General features: G+C 48.3%; 1 protein-coding gene across 1 annotated transcript in view; it reads left to right on the top strand.

Moving 5' to 3' along the window:
- The window catches only part of Clstn1 (calsyntenin 1), a 33,617-nt gene that overhangs the window by 2,412 nt on the left and 12,224 nt on the right, over positions 1–18,981 (top strand). The window contains exons 3-9 of the mRNA XM_004639727.2: positions 8,013–8,042; positions 9,171–9,366; positions 11,745–11,953; positions 13,046–13,195; positions 13,298–13,483; positions 15,942–16,190; positions 16,546–16,667. Coding sequence (XP_004639784.1) covers positions 8,013–8,042; positions 9,171–9,366; positions 11,745–11,953; positions 13,046–13,195; positions 13,298–13,483; positions 15,942–16,190; positions 16,546–16,667 — 1,142 coding nt within the window. The remainder of the gene's footprint in view (positions 1–8,012; positions 8,043–9,170; positions 9,367–11,744; positions 11,954–13,045; positions 13,196–13,297; positions 13,484–15,941; positions 16,191–16,545; positions 16,668–18,981) is intronic.

The following is an 18,981-nucleotide window of genomic DNA, read 5'->3' as shown; positions in this document are numbered from 1 at the left end:
TTATTTTTATTTTTTTATTTATTTATTTATTTATTGTGTGTGTGTGTGTGTGTGTGTGTGTGGCCAGCTCAGCCCACCAGGGCGCGGGGCTGGCTAGCATGTGGTGCTGGGGGATCGAACCGGGGTCCCTGTGCTTTGCTAAGCTTGTTCTAAGTAGGTGCTTTAGACCACTGAGCCATCTCACCAGCCCTGGAGTTTATTTATTTATTTATAATTTATTTATTTATTTATTTATTTGTGTGTGGCCAGCTCAACCCACCAGGGGGCGGGGCGGGCTGGCATGTGGTGCTGGGGGATTGAACCGCGGTCCCTGTGCTTTGCTAAGCTTGTTCTAAGTAGGTGCTTTAGACCACTGAGCCATCTCACCAGCCCCTGGAGTTTATTTTTGACTGTAGGGGATTGAACGTAGATTTTCACACTAAGCTACATCCCTAACCCTTTTAAAATGTAATTTAATTTTTTGAGACAAGGTTTTGCTAAATTGCCCAGAATGGGCTCAAAACTGGGCTTAAGGGCTGGAGAGCTGGCTCAGTAGAATAAGTGCAGGGGCCTGAGTTCAATCCCTGGTTCCACAAAAAAAAAAAAAAAAAAAAAGGCTGGTCTTGAAATCCTCTTGCCTCAGCCTCTCAGAGTGATGAGATTATACATGTGTACCACAGTGGCCAGAGAGTTTCTCTGTGTTCGTTTGAGACAAGGTCCCACTATGTAGCCCAGGCTGGCCTTGAACTCTTGACCCTCCCCGCCGCCAGTACTGGGGTGGTAGGCATCAAGCTCCCTCTGCCCAGGTGTGAGGAGGGAGCACCACAGCACCCTCTCCATCAGAGAAAACCCCACCCCAGCTCAGCAACGCCGACACCAGCTCGTTTGAACCTAGGCGCTGCTGCTTCTCAGCCGTGTGGTCCTGGGCAAGGTGCTTACCCTCTCTGAGTTCAGCGTTCATCATCTATAAAAGGATAGTAATATCACACGCCTCACAGGGTTGGAGGGATGCTAGCTTGTGTGTGTGTGTGTGTGTGTGTGTGTGTGTGTGTGTGTGTGTGTAGAGCTTTGAGCTGGGTGTAGCTCACCCAGCATACACAAGGCCCTTGTTTTTGTCCCTGAACAGTAACCACACACACACACACACACACACACACACGAAAAAGGAAAAAAGCAAAAAAAAAAAATAGCAAATATAGTACTGTATAATGTGTTTGCTGCTGGTGGTATTAATAATGTAATCTTTTGGAAATGTTTTCACTTAATGTTCTAGAAGAAAAATTTTTCTGCCTTTATCCAAAGTCTTCATAGTATTCCATTTTCTCCGTGTCTTAAAGTAATCGAGGCATAAGGCGGAGGTCAGATCTGGAACTGGTTTCTGAGCTTGGGCTGTGAGGCTGCAGTAGCCCAGCTCTGTGGGGTGGGGCAGCCGACACTGAGCACCAAAGGGCAGCTCGGGCTCTGGGCTGTGCTGTCTCTGACCATCTTGAGATGAGGAAACTGGCTCAGAGCTTGTCTGTCAGCTGCACGACACAGGGGGATGATGACCTTGTCAGTTTTGTCCCCATCATGTTGTGCTCCTGGGACATGTGGGCCTCCTGTGCGTGCTTGAGGATGGCACAGCTAAGTTTGCGTAGGGTGGCATGCCCCTTGCTGGCAGCTTGCTTCCTAGGTTGCTGGTTTAGTGCTCAGGACGTTGTGGCTGGTGTCTTGTCCCTTTCTGAGGCATAGCGCAGGACATGCCAGGAGTTCATGTCCCTGCAGCACCTGTGGGTCTCAAGTTGGACAGTGAGTTGCAGAAGCGCCTCGGTGGTTGTCACTGTCAGCTCATGACGAACCCAGGTTGAGAGAGAACAGCCTTGGTGTTTGTCAAATGTTTTAGGAAATTTAGATGGCTCACTTTCTTATTCTGTCCCCTTTACTTATTACATTAAAAGCCTGAGGACATGTGATTGGGAAAATATGTTTTGGCATGGTGGCACACTCCTGTAATCCCAGCACCTTGGAGGCTGAGGCAGGAGCACCACAAGACCTTCCTCTCAAACAAACAAACAAAAAAGCCATGAGTGGTGGTGCCTGTGACCCCAGGAGGAGGGTCAGTGTGGGTTTGAGACCAGCCTGCAATACATAGTGAGACCCTGTTACCCAAAACCAAGAGATAAAAAAAATCAAGTTAAAAAATAAAAGGGCTTATATGTATCCCAGTACTGGGGCGGGGGGAAGAATCTTAAATTCGTGTATTTCATGGTGAGTTAAAGCCTGAACCAGGCCGGGGAGATGGCTCAGTAGAATAAGCATTTGCCTGGCAAGCCCAAGGGCCTGAGTTCAATTCCTGGTTCTGCCAAAAAAAAAAAAGAAGCCTGAACCACACCTGTAGACCGCAGTGTCCCTGGTGTGGAGATGAACTCTGTCCTCCTGTAGCAGAAAGCTGAACCCTCGCTGCGCTCTTTGCTTTGGCAGGCAGGCCTGTTCCAGTTGCCCCAAGTGGGCTGTGGTTCGTAGAGTTGGCTGAACATGGTGATATGAGTGGAATCGAGGAGGAAAAGTTTGGAGTGCCGTTTGGTTTGGCATCTGCTTAGAACTTTTCTCCCTGACCTTGGTGATCCTGTGACTCAGTCTAGGAGGTGGCCTGCAGGGCTCGCTGCTGCCCCCACCGTATGTAGTGCCTTGTTGGGCGGGTGCAGCCAGGTCCATGTGCTTGTAGCAGGGAGTTGCATGGGCCAGCTTGACTCATGAGAGATTGCCAGTTTTTGTTGTTCATTTTTTGGTTTTATGACACAGGGTCTCACTGTGTAGTCTAGGCTGGCTTTGAACTCACCGCAGTCTTCCTGCCTCAGCCTTCCAAGTGCTGGGATTATAGGCCTGTGCCACCATGCCCAGCAAGATCACCATATTTGTACGTTGAAAATATAAGAATTTGTTAGTGCTGGCATTAAATAGTTTAGCTTAAGATATTACATTTTCTACTTACAGTAATGATTAAAAAGATAATGTTACTTCTTGTTCCTGGGCACATTGCATAGTCAAGTATTTGGATGCCTGGTATTTTCTGTAGCACCGTAATAACTGCCATGGAATTTGCTATGAATCTGAGGCTTTCAGTGCTTTGCTCTGTGGAGCAGCGCTCCATCCATGCTTGGGTGGAAGATGTAGGAATACCTGGAACAAACGGTAGGACCATGTGCTTTAACCTGAGCTGTGTCCAGAGCACCTGAGGGGAGCTGTTTGGTGCTAGTCATTTGTCTCTGGTGCTGGTGCTTCCCTGGACAGGTTTGGGATGTGCGGCCGTCACATGCTGCGTGGCCACTGGGCCTGCAAGGCTGATAGAAAGGCCAGGAGTTGGCTCTGTCTCCGAGCCCTGGTGATGTAGGTGGGAGGGTGAAATCTTCACTGTTTCGGAGCATGAACCCTGGAGGCTGGGAGGCTTAGGGCTTAGGGCAAGGAGGAGGCATCGGTACCAGGTTTCAGAAGACAGGTGGGAGGGAGATACCTGGTCCTGGACCTTCTGCTAGAACTGCTGAGTTAAAAGTTCTAGGGAGGGCAAGCACATGTACCTGAACTACACCCTAGCCTGAAATCAGGATTTTAGGTCCGTTGTGAAGCAGAACAGCAACATGGGGTCTGCTGGGGGTTGAGAGGGGCAGAGCAGAAAGGACATCAGAAGTGAGCCGCAATGCTGAGAGTCCTCCTTTGCAGCATGGGAGGAAGATGGCTGAGTCAGGATAGCTGCGGTGGAAGTGTGCCTGTGTGTGCAGGACCAGGGACATGGGCCTGGGGTGTGTGTGACTGCTGCCAACTGGATGCACCAGGGAGGCGGGACTCAGGAATGGGTTGAGCACTGACAGATGACACATGTGCTTCTGGAGAGGTGTTACTCACGGCCCTACTCTGTCCCGGGGAGGAAGATTGTGAGTGAGTGTGTCAGGAGCAGAGCTAGCTGCTCCAACACGCCAGTACCTGGGATGCGAGGGTTGCTGTTGACTGCCTGGTGTGTGGTTGTTATGTGAAACTGTTCATGTTACCTACTGCAGTATTGTAGATTGAACATGTATCTGGGCCTTGTTTAAAATACTCTACAGCAGGCATGGTGGTGCACACCTGTATTTCTAGCATTCTGGGAGGCTGAAGCCGGAGAGTCACAAGTTTAGCCTAGCCTGGGTGCTTTAGTGAGATATGCTTCAAAATATACAAATATACAAAGGTCTGAGGATGGAGCTCCACGCAGAGGCCCTGGGTTCATCCCTGGTACAAAAACCCAAAGCTGCCCTCCAAGCAGGCCGGAAGCGAAGCTGGATGGGCAGTGGCAGCTGCTGGGCCCGAGGCTCCGCCTTTTCCTGTCTGTGCCTCAGTCCTTCCAGTGGACCCATCAGGTGACCTGAGCCACTGTTCCTGAGCAGCCCCCTCCAGTTCCGCAGCACTCGTGGGTCCCATGCAGTTCATCAGAGCTGGGGTTTGAGGGAACAGACTAGGCCCTGAGGCGGCAGTCCAGGCTGTTCCACGTGGGGAGCTGCCCTGTGAGGCGGTGGTGAGGGCCCTGCCTGGCCAGCAGTGCAGTAAGCGCTGGTGGATCTGAGGCCCCATGGAGCCTCCATGCGTGCACGTTCACAGCAGAAGGGACCCCGTCTAGCATCCGCTGCTCTCCTTGTGAATGGATCACATCCAGCCTCTGGAGTGCAGCCTGGAAATGCAGTATGCTTTGCTGTGAGTCTCATTTGTTCTCCCGCTTGCCGATTACACTTCTGAGACACCACCCCAGGACCCCACACCGTGCTATGTTGTGCAGCCCCTGGTACAGAGCTGGAGCTCAAGGCCCAGCCCCACCTCCTAGTCACTGTGCCAGGTTTGTGAAAGGCAGCCTCCCAGCTCTGCCCACTTCTCAGTGCCTGCCCCATCCAGAACAGTCCTCAGCGCCTCCTGCTGGCACTGCTCAGGTAACATCTCTGTGCCTATGGACTGCTCCGCCTAGAGCCCCCTTCTCCCAGGGAGAGGGGGAGAAACAGAGATTCTTGCCGGAGCTCGGGCAGGCGCTGTGTAGCTTCAGGGCGCCCATCTCTGCAGACCTCGTGTCCCTGAGCTCAGCCACTGGGCAGCACAGGGCTCCCCGCAGAGCCTGGCCTTTGCACAGCCGTTCTGCTGCCCTGAATTCCTCCCAGACAACTGCGTTTGTGCTCCCTTCGCTCCCGGCCTCTTTGTTCAGACATTTCACTGTGAATCCTGCAGTCTGAGACAGAAACCCCAGTGGCTGCCTTTGCTCACATCCCTTCTCCTCGCACCCCCGCCTGATTTCTCAAAAGAAAGATGGGGAGTGTTTACAACAGCTGGGGAATGGTCCCGCTCTGCCTGAGCAGCTCTCGGAATCAGTCTCAGGGGCTCTGCTTATAGTCTCATGTGGTGGGCGGCTGAGGAGAAAGCCTCTGAGCCAAAGAGTTTAGGACCAGCCTGAGCAACACAGCAAGACCCTGTCTTCTCAGAACCAAAAACTCATCCAGGACAGTGATCAGGTCCTTGTGTTTTTACTTCACTTCAAGCCAGTGTTCATGCTAGGGTCTTCGTCCATGCTTTCAGAGCCTGGCACCCTGGTCAGGAAGCACACTGCAGCCACAGTCAGTGCAGCAGCAGAGAGGATGTGTACTGCCTCACGTGGGACTCCACAGTGAAGGCTGGAAAGTTTTCTCCAAATGAAGGCTGGACTCTGGATTTACTGTGAGCATATCATGTGATGCTGACATACACCCAGAAGTGTGGGTACAGTACAGTGAGTCAGCGCATCCCAGCATGTAGACGACACCTCCGTGGTACCCAGTGCTTCTGCTCTAGGGTGAGGACCGGCGAGCTTTTTCCCTGAAGGAGTTGAACAGGAGATGTCCAGAGGGTCTTTGTAGCTGCGGTAAACTCTGCCATCGTACTGAGAACACAGTGGAGACCATCCCTACACTGCGGGCATATCTGTGGCCCAGTGCAATGTTATTGGTGGATAGCTGGATTTGGTGATGCATGTCTGTAATCCTAGCACTTGGGAGGCTGAGGGAGGAGGATCACTGTGAATTGTCAGCCTGAACTACCTAGTGAGACCCAGTCTCAAAAAAAAAGTTATTGATGGAGACTGACATTTGAATTTTTAGTATAACTTTGTCATGTAATATATTTGTAGTGGAAATTGAACCCAGAGCCTTCGCACTGAGCTACATGCCAAGCCCTTTTTCACATTTTAGTTTGGGACAGGGTCTCACTAAGTTGCTCAGGCTGGGTTCAAACTCGTTATCTGCCTGCCTTGGCCTCCCAGCATGCTGTGCGCCATCAGATAGCATGTGATCCTGAAATACTATTTGAAAAGATAGAGACCATTCCTAGTACCTGAGATGGGCTAAGTTTGGCCCAGAAACCATTGTCTGCAGAGCCTGCACTGCTTGGCCTGTGAACAGAACCAACTGTTGGGGGGTAGTCGCATGCTATGGATCCGTGTTCAGGCAGCTCTCACCAGCCAGGTTGGTGACATATGGCTATGAGCACATGGAATGGGGCCAGATCGATGACTAAGGAGCTGAATGTTAATATTTCATTTTAGCATGAGTTTTAGTTTAAGTATGAACAGCTGTGTGTGACTGGTGGCTGCCACATTGGGCAACACAGATCTAGAATGTCTTGTTCATGTCTAGGAAGACACAGAGGCAGAAATGTCTGCCATGGTATTGTTCATCAATAGCAGAAAATTTGGGGTTACAGCATATTCATACAGTGAGAAATGGTGATAGTAAGCTGGGTGTGGTGGTGCGCACCTGTAATCCCAGGACTTGGGAGGCTAAGGTAGGAGGATCACTTCGAGTTTGAGACCAGCCTGGGCTACAAAGTGACCTGTCTCAAAAAGACAAAAATAAATAAATAAATAAAAATAAAAGAATAAATGAAGGATGATGGTAATAGCAAACATTTGTCAAATGCATTCTCTATGAAAGGCAGTGTTTGAAGCATGCTGCGTGCTTTATTTCAGGGGATTCTCACGAGTAGGTAGTGGTGGCTGCCAGATGAATGCATCTTTTTTTTGGGGGGGCAGGCGGAACTGGGGATTGAACTCAGGCCCTTACGCTTGCCAAAGAAGTGCTTATTCCACTGAGCCTTCTCCCTGGCCCCTCAAAATTCCCGTAGCTCTTTTTTTTTTTTTTTTTTTGCGGAACCGGGGATTGAACTCAGGCTCTTGTGCTTGCCAGTGAACCACTTATTCTGTTGAGCCATCTCCCCGGCCCTTGCATCTTAAGATATTGAAGGTTGACTACAAAATCAAATCGCAAAAGCTATATGTCACAAGCTGCATGTCACCCGGTACCATTTTTAAAACCTTTAAAATCATGCAAAGTGAAATAATACTGTTCAGAGTAAATAAATGGCAACATCTTTCAAAAAGCAAAGGAATTCAGAGAGTGCTACCTCAGGGAGAGGGGATGGCTTGGCGGGAGGTGTGTTTGCAGAGATATGGTCGCTGTGGTGACCTTGCGTCTGGTTTTGATATCCTGCCTTTCACATTAAGCAGACATTCACTAGCGGAGGGTTCCTACTTATTCCTTTGGTTGGGTGCTTTTGAGTATAAACCATCAGTATTGATAAGAGCAAAGGGTTCCAGCGTTTTCCTCCAAATGTTTGCTTCTCTTAGTCTAAATTGAGGGCTGTAGAATCTAGCTGAGAGAACTCAGTTTGAAAAGGAAAACATACAAGTTAGTTTACTAACTGTAGTCACATAGGTATTCTAAACGAAAGCTCTAATGACACCTGAGGCTGTTAGGAAATCTCATACCACAATCTCATCTCTAAATTAGGGTCATTTAAAAATTATGCAGTAGCTCATGGTAAGTGGGATTCAAAGTAACATTTTGCTAGGGAAGATCCAGTTTGATTGTAGGAATTCTAGTAGGTGATTACTGAGTGTGTTGTTAAATTATATGTCAAGCTTTTTGTGTGTAATATGTGCATCTTTGACTATTTCCTTGTTCCATCTCCACTCTCCTGAATTACTGACATGGGTTTATCTTTTCTCTCTTTAGAGAGTTTTGAGGTGACAGTCACCAAAGAAGGTGATCAAGGGTTCTTTGTCTCCCTCTTATTAATATTAACCCACTAACTTTGTTGATAAAATTGGGAATCAGCCCTTAAACAGAAGCAACTGTCATGCTCCTTTGCCCCTATTTATTCTCCTACTTTGTCCCTATTATTAAGTGTATTGATGGAGGGTGTATGTAATCAGACCCTTGGTTAGAAATATCTGGAAATCAGACATCCATTTGAACTACATGGACAGCACCACGATTTTTGTTTAATTGAACTTCAGAGATTTTTTTCAGAACAATTTTCTGTTTGTTGGAGTCATGGAAGAGTTCAGTCTGATTTTTATGTGAAATAATGTTTGTGAAGTTTCATATACACATCAGATCATCTGTGATTGTTCCTTCATGTGCAAGGACGGCAACACGGATCTTGAGCTCTCCTTCAGCTTTGAAGCCAATTCAGCTGTAGCGGAGTTCCCAAGCTGGTCTTTCAGGGTTGATAGGATAAACCCCCCATAAAAGGGTAGCACGTCCCTCCCCGTGACAGAACCGGGTGACAGCTGTTGAAATGGATGCCTGAAAGTTGGTATTTCTACCTCTCGTTTAGCAGTTTGTTTTGATTCCCTAATTTTAGCCAGGCTCATTGCACAGGAAGACTTGATTGTTTGGACTTTTTCTTGACAGAATTTCTGTAATTATGGTGCTGGTCCTATATCTCACGCTTCTTTCTCTTCCCACACTTAACTGTGCGTTTTATCCTGTCCTTGATCCAAATCCAAAAAGATGCCTGGCCCTCGGCCCTCGGTCCTCCGGTGGCTGGGGCAGCCGCGGTGTGCTCCAGCCTCGGCTGTCTGCTAACGCGACTCCTTTGCCCTCGAGCCCTCTAAGTGCTCCTGTGGAATGCCTGTCTACCTTCTCTCTCTCGTTTGTATTCCTGCATGAGTGGATGCAAAGTATACGTGTTGCTTGGGAAGCCAGACTCTGCTTCTTTTGACTAAAGCCCCAGAACTCACCCGTGTTAAAGCACAGTGCCCCCTGCTTTGTCCACGGACCCTCCAACCCCTGGCTGCCGAATTGTCATTTTCTTTGGGGGAGGAGGGCAATGTGTAGAAGGTTCGCATGGCAGAAATCCTGACCTGTTCTGCTTTGACTCCCCAGGTGAGATTTGTGGCTTTAAAATTCACGGGCAGAATGTCCCCTTTGACGCAGTGGTAGTGGATAAGTCCACTGGAGAGGGGATAATTCGCTCCAAAGAGAAACTGGACTGCGAGCTGCAGAAAGACTACACATTCACCATCCAGGCCTACGACTGCGGGAAGGGCCCTGACGGCACTGGCGTGAAGAAGTCTCATAAGTAAGCAGGAGCTGGGGATGTAGCTCAGCAGTACGGACCTGCCTGGCAAGCGAAAGGTCCTGAGTTCGATTCTCTGTACCAAAAATATAAAAACATAAGCAGGCTGGCAAGGAGGGACAAGAACCCACTGAGGATTGTGTGTGCCCGAGTAAAGGGAGGGACAGGGAACAGTGTCTGTGTCCCCGACTGTTCAAGTTTGGGGCAGAAGACATCTCACTAATGAAGTCTTAGTGAGAGCAGTGTGTGCTCTCACTAATGGGCAGCAGGCTTTGAAAAATAAATGAATGGACAGTCTTGTTCCACCACTCTTCATTCAAGAAGGAGGCCCTACACTGACTGCTTTGAGAAGCCCGCCTTTCCCTGAGGAAGGGTATATTGTTGTTGTGTTCCTATTTTCCGGTAAACCCCAAGGGCAGAGGGTTGATCACCCGCACCAAGAGGCAGTGGGCCCACGTCCACTATCCCGAGTGTGAGGCACAGGACTGCGCAGGGTGCATGTGGGGATTGGTCTGCCTCTGCCACGGGCCAGCCATTGGCGTGAAGCAGTTTGATGTCGCCGAGGCTCCGTTTGTTCGTAGCATGTAGCTCAGGACCAGGGTGAGGACCAGCTGCCATCACACAACCGAGGGGAGGGTTTCAGGGGATGCCGTTGGGGGAGGCGCTCAGTGAACAGTGGAGTGTGCTCGCTAGGGAGTCACCCTCAGCCTGCGTACAGCGTGACTTGGCTGTGGGCTTTGCTCATATCTTGACCAAACACCTTGTCTACCTCAGAAACAGACTGATTAGTAGCCCTTGAAATCTACATCTCTTGTCCTTGGGAGCCTAGTTTCCTTGATAACCAGTGGGCGTCTGGGAAGTGGCAGTAGGCGCCACCTCCTTCACCCGGCACATTGGTGCCCATGTCCTCCCCAGGGCCACCCTTGCTCTCGGGCTGCGTTTACTCCTTCCAGGACAGAAATTACTTCTCATTGGAGGCCTGGCCTTAGCTCAGTTGTTTAAGTGGCTGCTTCCACAAAGCTGTCAGCCTCAGGTTGCTGTAGTTCGATCCCCACAACACTCCAGCCAGCCAAACCACCCCTGAGGGCATTCAGAGCAAAAAAAAAAAAAAACCTTACTTCTCATCATCAAACTTTGCCATGTTTATTCTGTTTTCTTGTCCTCTCTTCCTTTGACCCAACTTTTCCCATCTAACATTTGTGATAAAATGTCTTTCTTTTTTTTTGTTTTTTTGAGACAGGGTTTTACTATGTAGTAGAGGCTGGCCTTAAACTCGCATGTTTGGCAAGTGCAGGGACCAGAGTTCCATCAAATGTTCCTCCTGCTTCAGCCTCCTGAGTGCTGGGATTGCAGGTGTGCACTACCATGCCCAGCCAATAAAATGTCCTTTAACTTTTATCTTTTTAATTTTCAAAAAATTTTTTCCTTTTGTATATTTGGTACAGGGTCTCACTACACAGCTCAGACTTGTAGTGATCCTCCTGTTTTCAGCCTCCCCAGAGCTGGGATTACAGGCATGGGCTACCACACCCAGACTCAGTCACTGGCTCACTGCATCCAGGGGTGGGGCCAGTGCAGCATGCGGGACCGGGGATTGAACCCTGTTCCCTGCATTTGCTAAAATAGGCACTAAGCCCTCTGAGCTATCTCACTGGCTCATCCTTTAATTTTTAATTAGAGAACAGACAGGTACCTAATATAAATAGATGTCTCCCATATATCTCCCATCTTTACATCCTGGCCTACAATGTCAGAGAAAATTCTAAAGTGTCTGTTTCCCTCTGTCCCACCTGCTATCTCTAGCTGTGCTAGGGGCTGAATCGATTGGCTTATTCATGATAGACAAAAAAGTCTCCCACCTCTGAGCTATATCCCTAGCCCCAGGTCTCTTTTTGTATTGGCTTTTAAACTTAGCTTTAAGGATGTGAAAGAGTCAATCTACATCCTTATTTTAAGGGCTTTTTTTGGCCCAAGCTGACTTGAAAACATTGAAGTTTGATTTAATTTTCTTATCTTCATTATATGAATTTCATGAAACAAGGTAGCATAGGAAAATAAATTTAGGATTAAATGCCTGCAAGCAGGGGCAGGGGCCAGGGGTTCAATCCCTGGGCCTGTGGTGCCAGCCCCTCCCACGGGGCATGTTGAGACAGCATTTGAGACTGGGCTTGGTGGCGTGTGCCTGTAATCCCAGCTCTTGGGAGGCTGTAAACCGGAGGATCACTACAAGTCTGATCTAGTAGTTAGATCCTGAACACCCTGTAGACCCTTCCCTAAAATACAAAAATAAATAAATAAATTTAAGAATAGGGCAAAATTGGTATCCTATGAATGAAAAACAATGAAAACCCCCAAACAGCTGTTTCCTCCTTTCTGTCCAGAGCAACTGTCCACATCCAGGTGAACGATGTGAACGAGTATGCCCCTGTGTTCAAGGAGAAGTCCTACAAGGCGACGGTCACTGAGGGCAAGCAGTATGATAGCATCCTGAGGGTGGAGGCCGTGGACGCAGACTGCTCCCCTCAGTTCAGCCAGATCTGCAGCTACGAGATCGTCACTCCTGATGTGCCCTTCGCTGTGGACAAGGATGGTGAGAGCTGAGCAGCCCTTGCCAAGAGTGGCCCTGATCTGTGTCGTGCCGACGATTCGGTGGCCGGCATTGCGTGTTGTGGTCTCCACTCTGTCTGACAGCACTGTCTGCTGGGGCTCCCATTTCTGCTTTCTTACCTATGTCAGTAAGAGCGCTGCCCCGCTGCCTCCAGCACGTCGCTTCTTCCTGCTCCATCCCAGGCGTTGCAGCGGGCCTCCCCACAATGCAGTTAGCAATGTGCACTTTCTATCTGATCTCTCCCTCCCCCACAATACAGGGGAAGAAGCCCAGAGCCGCCCGCATGCTGGCAGGTGCACTTCAACCAAGTGTTCACGCAGAGTTACTTCTGCCCAGCCCACTCTGGCCTTAGTAATTGAACAAAAGTAGCTCTCTGGAACTCAACCTCTTTATGGAGGTTAGAGATTCTCAGTGATGATCTGTGTCTCCATTGCTAACTAATGCGCAGCATAGAATCTTTGATGGAATTATGGGTAGAAGTCTGTCTGCACTCACATTCCAAATGCAGGTTTCTGCTGGGCATAGTGGTGCGAGTCTTTATTCTCAGCACTGGATAAGCTGAGGCAGGCGAATTGCTGTGAGTTCAAAGCTAATCTGGGCTACATAACAAGACACTGTCTCCAAAAAAGCGGACTCGTTGTATGGTCAAGGAGGAGCAGAAACTAATCTGTTTCCCGCCCCACTTTGAGATGAACCTGGCACTAAACACACCCCACTGCTGAGTTATGCCCCAGTCCTACCACCTGCAAAGTAAATCTTTTTAGTGAGAAATATTTAATGCAATTTGACTTTATATGTAATAATTGAGATCTGAATTGTTTTGTCTTTTATATATGTATTACAAAGTTAATATAAAAGCAAGTGTATACTGCAGGAATCACAGAGACTGAGTTGTGGGGAGTCGGCTCCCCTGTGGAAGCGCTTCTGGAGGGGTGCCGTGTGTGCAGGCAGGCGGGGTGCTCTGGGCTGGCACGTTTCAGGGTTGCCTTCACACTGCCTTAATGCACAGTGTTCTGTTTCCACACAGGACAGTGAAAGTGGCGATGATTTTCACTTGCCTTTTCTCCTTGACAGGTTATATAAAGAACACCGAGAAGCTAAACTATGGGAAAGAACGTCAGTATAAGCTGAGCGTCACGGCCTATGACTGTGGGAAGAAGAGGGCCGCGGAAGATGTTCTGGTGAAGATCAGCATTAAGCCCACCTGCACACCTGGGTGGCAAGGTGAGCACACGCGCGCCCCGCACACCTTCGGAAGCTTAGAACCAAGCAGCCCTAAGGTCGAGTTTTTCTCTTCCCTCCCACTCTGACTCGTGGGTGACACAGGCTGGAGTAACAGGGTTGAGTACGAGCCTGGCACTGGCGCCCTGGCTGTCTTCCCAAACATCCACCTGGAGACATGTGATGAGCCAGTGGCCTTGGTGCAAGCCACAGTGGAGCTAGAGACCAGCCACATCGGGAAAGGCTGCGACCGAGACACCTACTCTGAGAAGTCCCTGCACAGGCTCTGCGGTAAGAGGGCAGGAGGCAGGCGTCCTGAGCTCATGGTCTTCAGGGCGGGGGACCCTTTCAGTGGGCCACGCCGCTCAGTGTGGGATGCTAACCCAACAGGCACTGACACACTGGCCGATTTTCAACCCAGGTGATAACCCCCCAAAATCTGTTCAGAATGTTACATGTGTGGCATTGTAAGAACCACTGATTGGAAGAGAACAGCACACGTTGTAAATCATCCGAATAGGGCTGAGGTAAGGATAAGCTGTCCCAGCTGCTTGGGGGATGGAGGCAGGAGGATTGCTTGAGCCCAGGAGTTTGAGACCAGTTTGAGCAAATTGTCAGACTCCATCTCAGAAGAAAGATGAAGGTGAGTTTTATATGAAACAAAATGTTCACTAAAGAAAAATATATAGGTGATGCAGTAGCCTTTGTAAACACGAATCAGAATCAGCCTAAGGAAACTTGTATCTCAGGCCTTTTTTTGTTTTGTTTTGAGATAGGGTCTTGCTATGCAGTTTAGGCTGGCCTTGAACTCACGGTGATCCTCCTGCCTCAGCCTCCTGAGTGCTGGGATTACAGGCATGTGCCCCCATGGCTAACCGTAAGATATGCACATTTGACTGGAGGCTTAGCTCACTTTACACGTCACAGACCACATTGTGGATGAGCTGAGAGACAAGGACTGGGAGACAGATCAGAGAGCGAGCTTTCTTCTTTCCTAGCTTCTGTGCACCTTCCCAGTTTATCTAGATGAAGAAAAGGGAGGTCCGCATGCCTCTAGTAGGAGGTGCTGAATATTTACGTGGTTAGCCATAAACACTAGAGCCTCAGAGGCCCCTTGTGATCCGCAGCTCTGCAGGGAGCCATCTCCCAAGCTGCTCTACCTTCAACTACCCAGGAAAGCCTGTAGGGCTTCACTTCACTCTTCCCTCCCCTCCTCTCCAGTCCCCTCCACTTCCCTCCCCTCCCCTCCTCTTTCCTCTTTTCTTTTGATATAGGGTCTTGCTATGTAATTGAGGCTGGCCTTGAATTCACAATGTACCCCAGGCTGGTCTCTAACTCAAGGCAGTCTACCTGGCTTGGTCTCCTGAGTGCTGGGCTTGCAGGCATGTGCCACCACATCTGACTGACACTTAGTTTTCTTTCTTTCTTTTTTTTTTTTTTTTGGCGGAACTGGGGGTTGAACACAGGCCCTTGCTCTTGCCAGGGAAGCACTTATTCCACTAAGCCATCTCCCCGCCCCAACACTTGGTTTTCTTAATAATTAGAACTTGCTGGGTGGCAGCTTGGCAGAAGAGCAACCTCTTTCCTGTTCTGGTCACCCTCGTGCTGAGGACTTTGGACATATCATGCCACAACAGTGTACTCAAATAAATGTGAATTGAGGGGTAGGAATGTTTTCTGTTTTAAAGTATACATGTAAGTATAATGTATAAAACTGACTTCTTTATAAGGTCACTATTTATTTCAATAGTGGGTGAATATTTTCTCAGCAGAACAGCTGAAAGTTAAGAAGAATAGAGCATTTAGCACCTGAGTTCTCACCATACTGTATAGAGCTAGTGTTCTATGTGTTAATCTTCCCAGCAGTCTTCCAGAGTAGGTGGTGCTAGCCTTGTTGGTACAGAGGAGCTAACTGACGCTGCAGGAGGTTACGTAGCTTTTCCAGCAACGAGTTGTAAAAGTCACAGAGCTGGGATTTCGGCCAAGGTCTTGTCTCTCAAAAGATAGGACTGGTGCAGCCAAGTGATGCTGCTCCTAGGGCTGTAGAATTCAAAGACCCTGCATCAGAGAAAGCTTGCAGATCTTCTTTGGGGACAAATTCAAAAGAAAATTTGGGAGGACTGAGCTACAGCTCAGTAGTAGCATATCTGCTTAGCACGTCTGAGTTTGATCCCCAGTACCCAGAAGAAAGTTTGATTTTGGCAGTATGTAATGATAGTTGTCAAAGGTTTGTTTTTTGTTTTTTTGTTTTTTTTCTTTCCTATTTTTGACTTAGTAAATCCATTTGTAGGAATTTATGCTAGATGCATAATGATGGGGACGGGGCCGTTGAGGAGAGGTCATTAAGGGGAGAGAGCAAGACAGTCCCAGTGCCCCAAGGGAGAACAGGCCCATCCATCACGTCAGAGCTTTGGTTCGGGGGGGCGGGCGGATGCGCATTAGGATTCCGTTTAGCTCATGCCTTGTGTGTGTCTATATTCATAGAGAGCTAGGAGGGTTTATCCCCAGATGGTGTCTATTTGGGTGGGATTACTAGAAATAGTTGATATTTTTGTCCTCCTTTCTATAAAAAACCATCTGTAGTTATTATCATTTTTCTCTTTAAATATTTCCTATTTTTAAGGAAAAGTAAGTTCAGATTAGCACATTGACTGTGAAACAAGTCCAGCCCTTGAGTACAAAGCTTTGACTCTTGTGAGCGCCGGGTTCTTTGCAGAACTGACCTTCAGCGTTGTCGCTGTGGTTTCAGGGGCTGCTGCAGGCACTGCCGAGCTGCTCCCTTCCCCCAGCAGCTCCTTGAACTGGACCATCGGCCTCCCCACTGACAACGGCCATGACAGCGACCAGGTCTTTGAGTTCAATGGCACCCAGGCAGTGAGGATCCCTGATGGTGTAGTTTCTGTCAACCCCAAGGAGCCCTTCACGATTGCCATGTGGATGAGGCATGGACCTTTCGGCAGGAAGAAGGAGACGATTCTTTGCAGTTCAGACAAGACAGGTAGGTTGTGTTTCTGTCGGTAGTGGACCTCAGGGCCCAGCGGGTCCTCGCAGGCAGCAGGTGCCTTCACCGCCCCCTAGCCTCTCAGGAAGCTGCGTGGTTCAGACATTGTCTCGATTTGGGGCTGGACATGCTTTGTTCTCAAGAGAGACAGCGTCCAGGGATGGTCGACAGCTGTCAGGAGCCTGGCGCTTAGTAGAACCCAGGCGTATTTGTTCCTAGATGCTGCATAGCCCAGCTGGAGGATTCGCTTATGCAGATGAAAATGTGTCTTCGAAATCCATTAAGGAAACAGACCTCACTTCTCCCTTGGACCCTAAGGTAGCTGTTTCACCTGTTGGAACTCTCTTGACAGATATGAACCGACATCACTACTCACTCTACATTCATGGGTGCAGGCTGATTTTCCTCCTCCGTCAGGACCCTTCCGAGGAGAAGAAATACAAGCCTGCAGAATTCCACTGGAAGTTGAATCAGGTGAGCAAGTGCAAAATCCACCAGCTGTGAATGTGTAAGAGATGACGTGGGGACTGCCGCATCGCCCGTGTCTGGCCAGGTATGGATGGCCTCAGCGTGGCTTCTGGTCTGGGTCACAGGGTAGCAGACTCAATCTATTCCTCTCTTTCACTCAGAAAGCCTGAGGGCCTTTTGTGTATGTTGTTATAGATAGAATATGTTGATAGACAAGTCAGGTATTTTAAATTTAAAAACTATTCTAACTGAAATAAGGAGCATTTGCCTAAAACTTGGGATTGAGATCTTTGTGTTGGTCCCTTCCTTTGTTCCCTAAGGCTGTGTCTGTGGGATCGCGGGGAGCCCTGGGGGGCTCAGCAGTGCTCAGGTACCGCAGCATAGTCTAAGTCTTCAAGGAATCGGCAGTCTTGACATCTTTCAGATACCACACACGCCACGAGCCTGAGGGAGTTGCAGTTGTGACACTGGGCCACATAGCATTCCTTCTGATGACATCATGTCTCTGCAAACCTAACTTTCCAGCACTTGCCATGATCAAAACCAAAGATCCATGAAAAAATGTGGTAGTTCTGTTAAAAAAAAAATACATGTGTTACAGGAAATGGAGGGTGCTGTAACCTGAGAGAGGCTGCTCATTAAACTCAGAACAGGTCATTTCTTAATCTTTTTTGTTTTGCTTTGTGTTTTGTGAAGGAGGGTCTCAATCACACACGCTGAACTCAAACTTGTGATCCTCCTGCCTCAGCTTCTTGAGTGCTGGGATTACAGGAATGTAGTATCACGCTTGGTCTCATTTCTCCTCTTGATCTAGGATTTGAGGAATCAAAGGCTGTTTTGGGCCTTACTTTGGTTTTATTTGGCTTTGGAATTAGCAAAAGTTGACACTGTTAATTGAGAGTGGCTGGGGATCTGGGGAGATGGTTCAGTGGAATAAGCGCTTCCCTGGCAAGCGCAAGCACCTGAGTTCAATGCCCAGTTCCACAAAAAAAAAAAAAAAAAATTGAGAGTGGTGGCATACACCTATAATCCCAGTAACTCAAGAGGCTGAGGCAGGAGGATTGCTGTGATTTCGAGGCCAGCCTGGCTGTATAAGCAAGTTTGGCAGTACATAGTGAGACCTTGTCTCAAAATCCAACCAAACCAAATAAAAGTGGCCTGTTTAGATGTGTCTGTGTGTGCTAAAATACAACAGTGCCTGAAGTAGTTATAGGATGGATGATAATGAGAGAGCACAAAGGAGAAAAGGAGGAGATAAATGCCTTAGGTTTTTTCATTTCTTACTGGTGTGATTTTTATGTAAATAATTTTTCTCAGAGGCATTTACCCTCATTTTTCTCAAGAAACCATAGAAAGTTGTTGTCTGAGCTGGGTGTGGTGTCACATACCTGTAACCCCAGCCCTCAGGAGCCCTCAGGTGGGGAATCAAAAGCGAGTACAGACTGGTTACATAGTGATTTTATGGCCAGTCTTAGACAACATGCCATCACCCTATATCAAAACAAAATGAAAAGATAAGTCTGGAAAAAGTGTTTGCAACATCGACAAAGTATGCTTCTGGTATAGTAACTGTTGCGATTGCCGGGCAAATGCTTATTCTACTGAGCCATCTCCCCGGCCCTTCCACTGAGTTATCTTCCCAACCCCATGATTGCATATTTAAAAAAAAATTATAATGGAAAATTTTTTCATATATATATATGAAAAAAAAATATATATATATGTTATATATATGTAGATGGGTATAAAGAACAGCCCTGGGGCCAGGGAGATGGCTCAGTGGAATAAGCACTTCCCTGGCAAGCGCAAGGGCCTGAGCCAATCCCTGGTTCCACAAAAAAAAAAAAAAGCCCTGTGCATGTTTTGTCCAGCTTCAGTGATGACCAGCTCTTGGATGGTTTCTTTCATCATTATTCCCATCATTTGTTTTATTTTGTCTTTTGAGACAAGGTCTTGCTGTGTAGTTCAGGCTGGCCTTGAGCTCACTGTGAGGTCCTGGCTGGCTTTGAGCATGTGATAATCTCCCTGTCTCAGCTCCTGAGTGTCAGGATTACAGGCATGTGCCACCATGCCTGGCATTATTCTCTTTCTTTATCAATAGTTTTGTTACCACACACACCCCAAAAAAAGACCAGACTCAGTTTTCAAGAAATCCGGATAGAGGGGCTGGTGAGATGGCTCAGTGGTCTAAAGCACCTATTTGAACAAGCTTAGCAAAGCAAAGAGACCACGGTTCAATCCCCCAGCACCACATGCCAGCCAGCCGCGCCCCCTGGTGGGCTGAGCTGGACACACACACACACACACACACACACACACA

Source organism: Octodon degus, unplaced genomic scaffold (genome assembly GCF_000260255.1).
Source record: "Octodon degus isolate 3935 unplaced genomic scaffold, OctDeg1.0 scaffold00113, whole genome shotgun sequence".
Taxonomy (NCBI): Eukaryota; Metazoa; Chordata; class Mammalia; order Rodentia; family Octodontidae; genus Octodon; species Octodon degus.
This window is presented reverse-complemented; position numbering and strand designations above follow the sequence as displayed.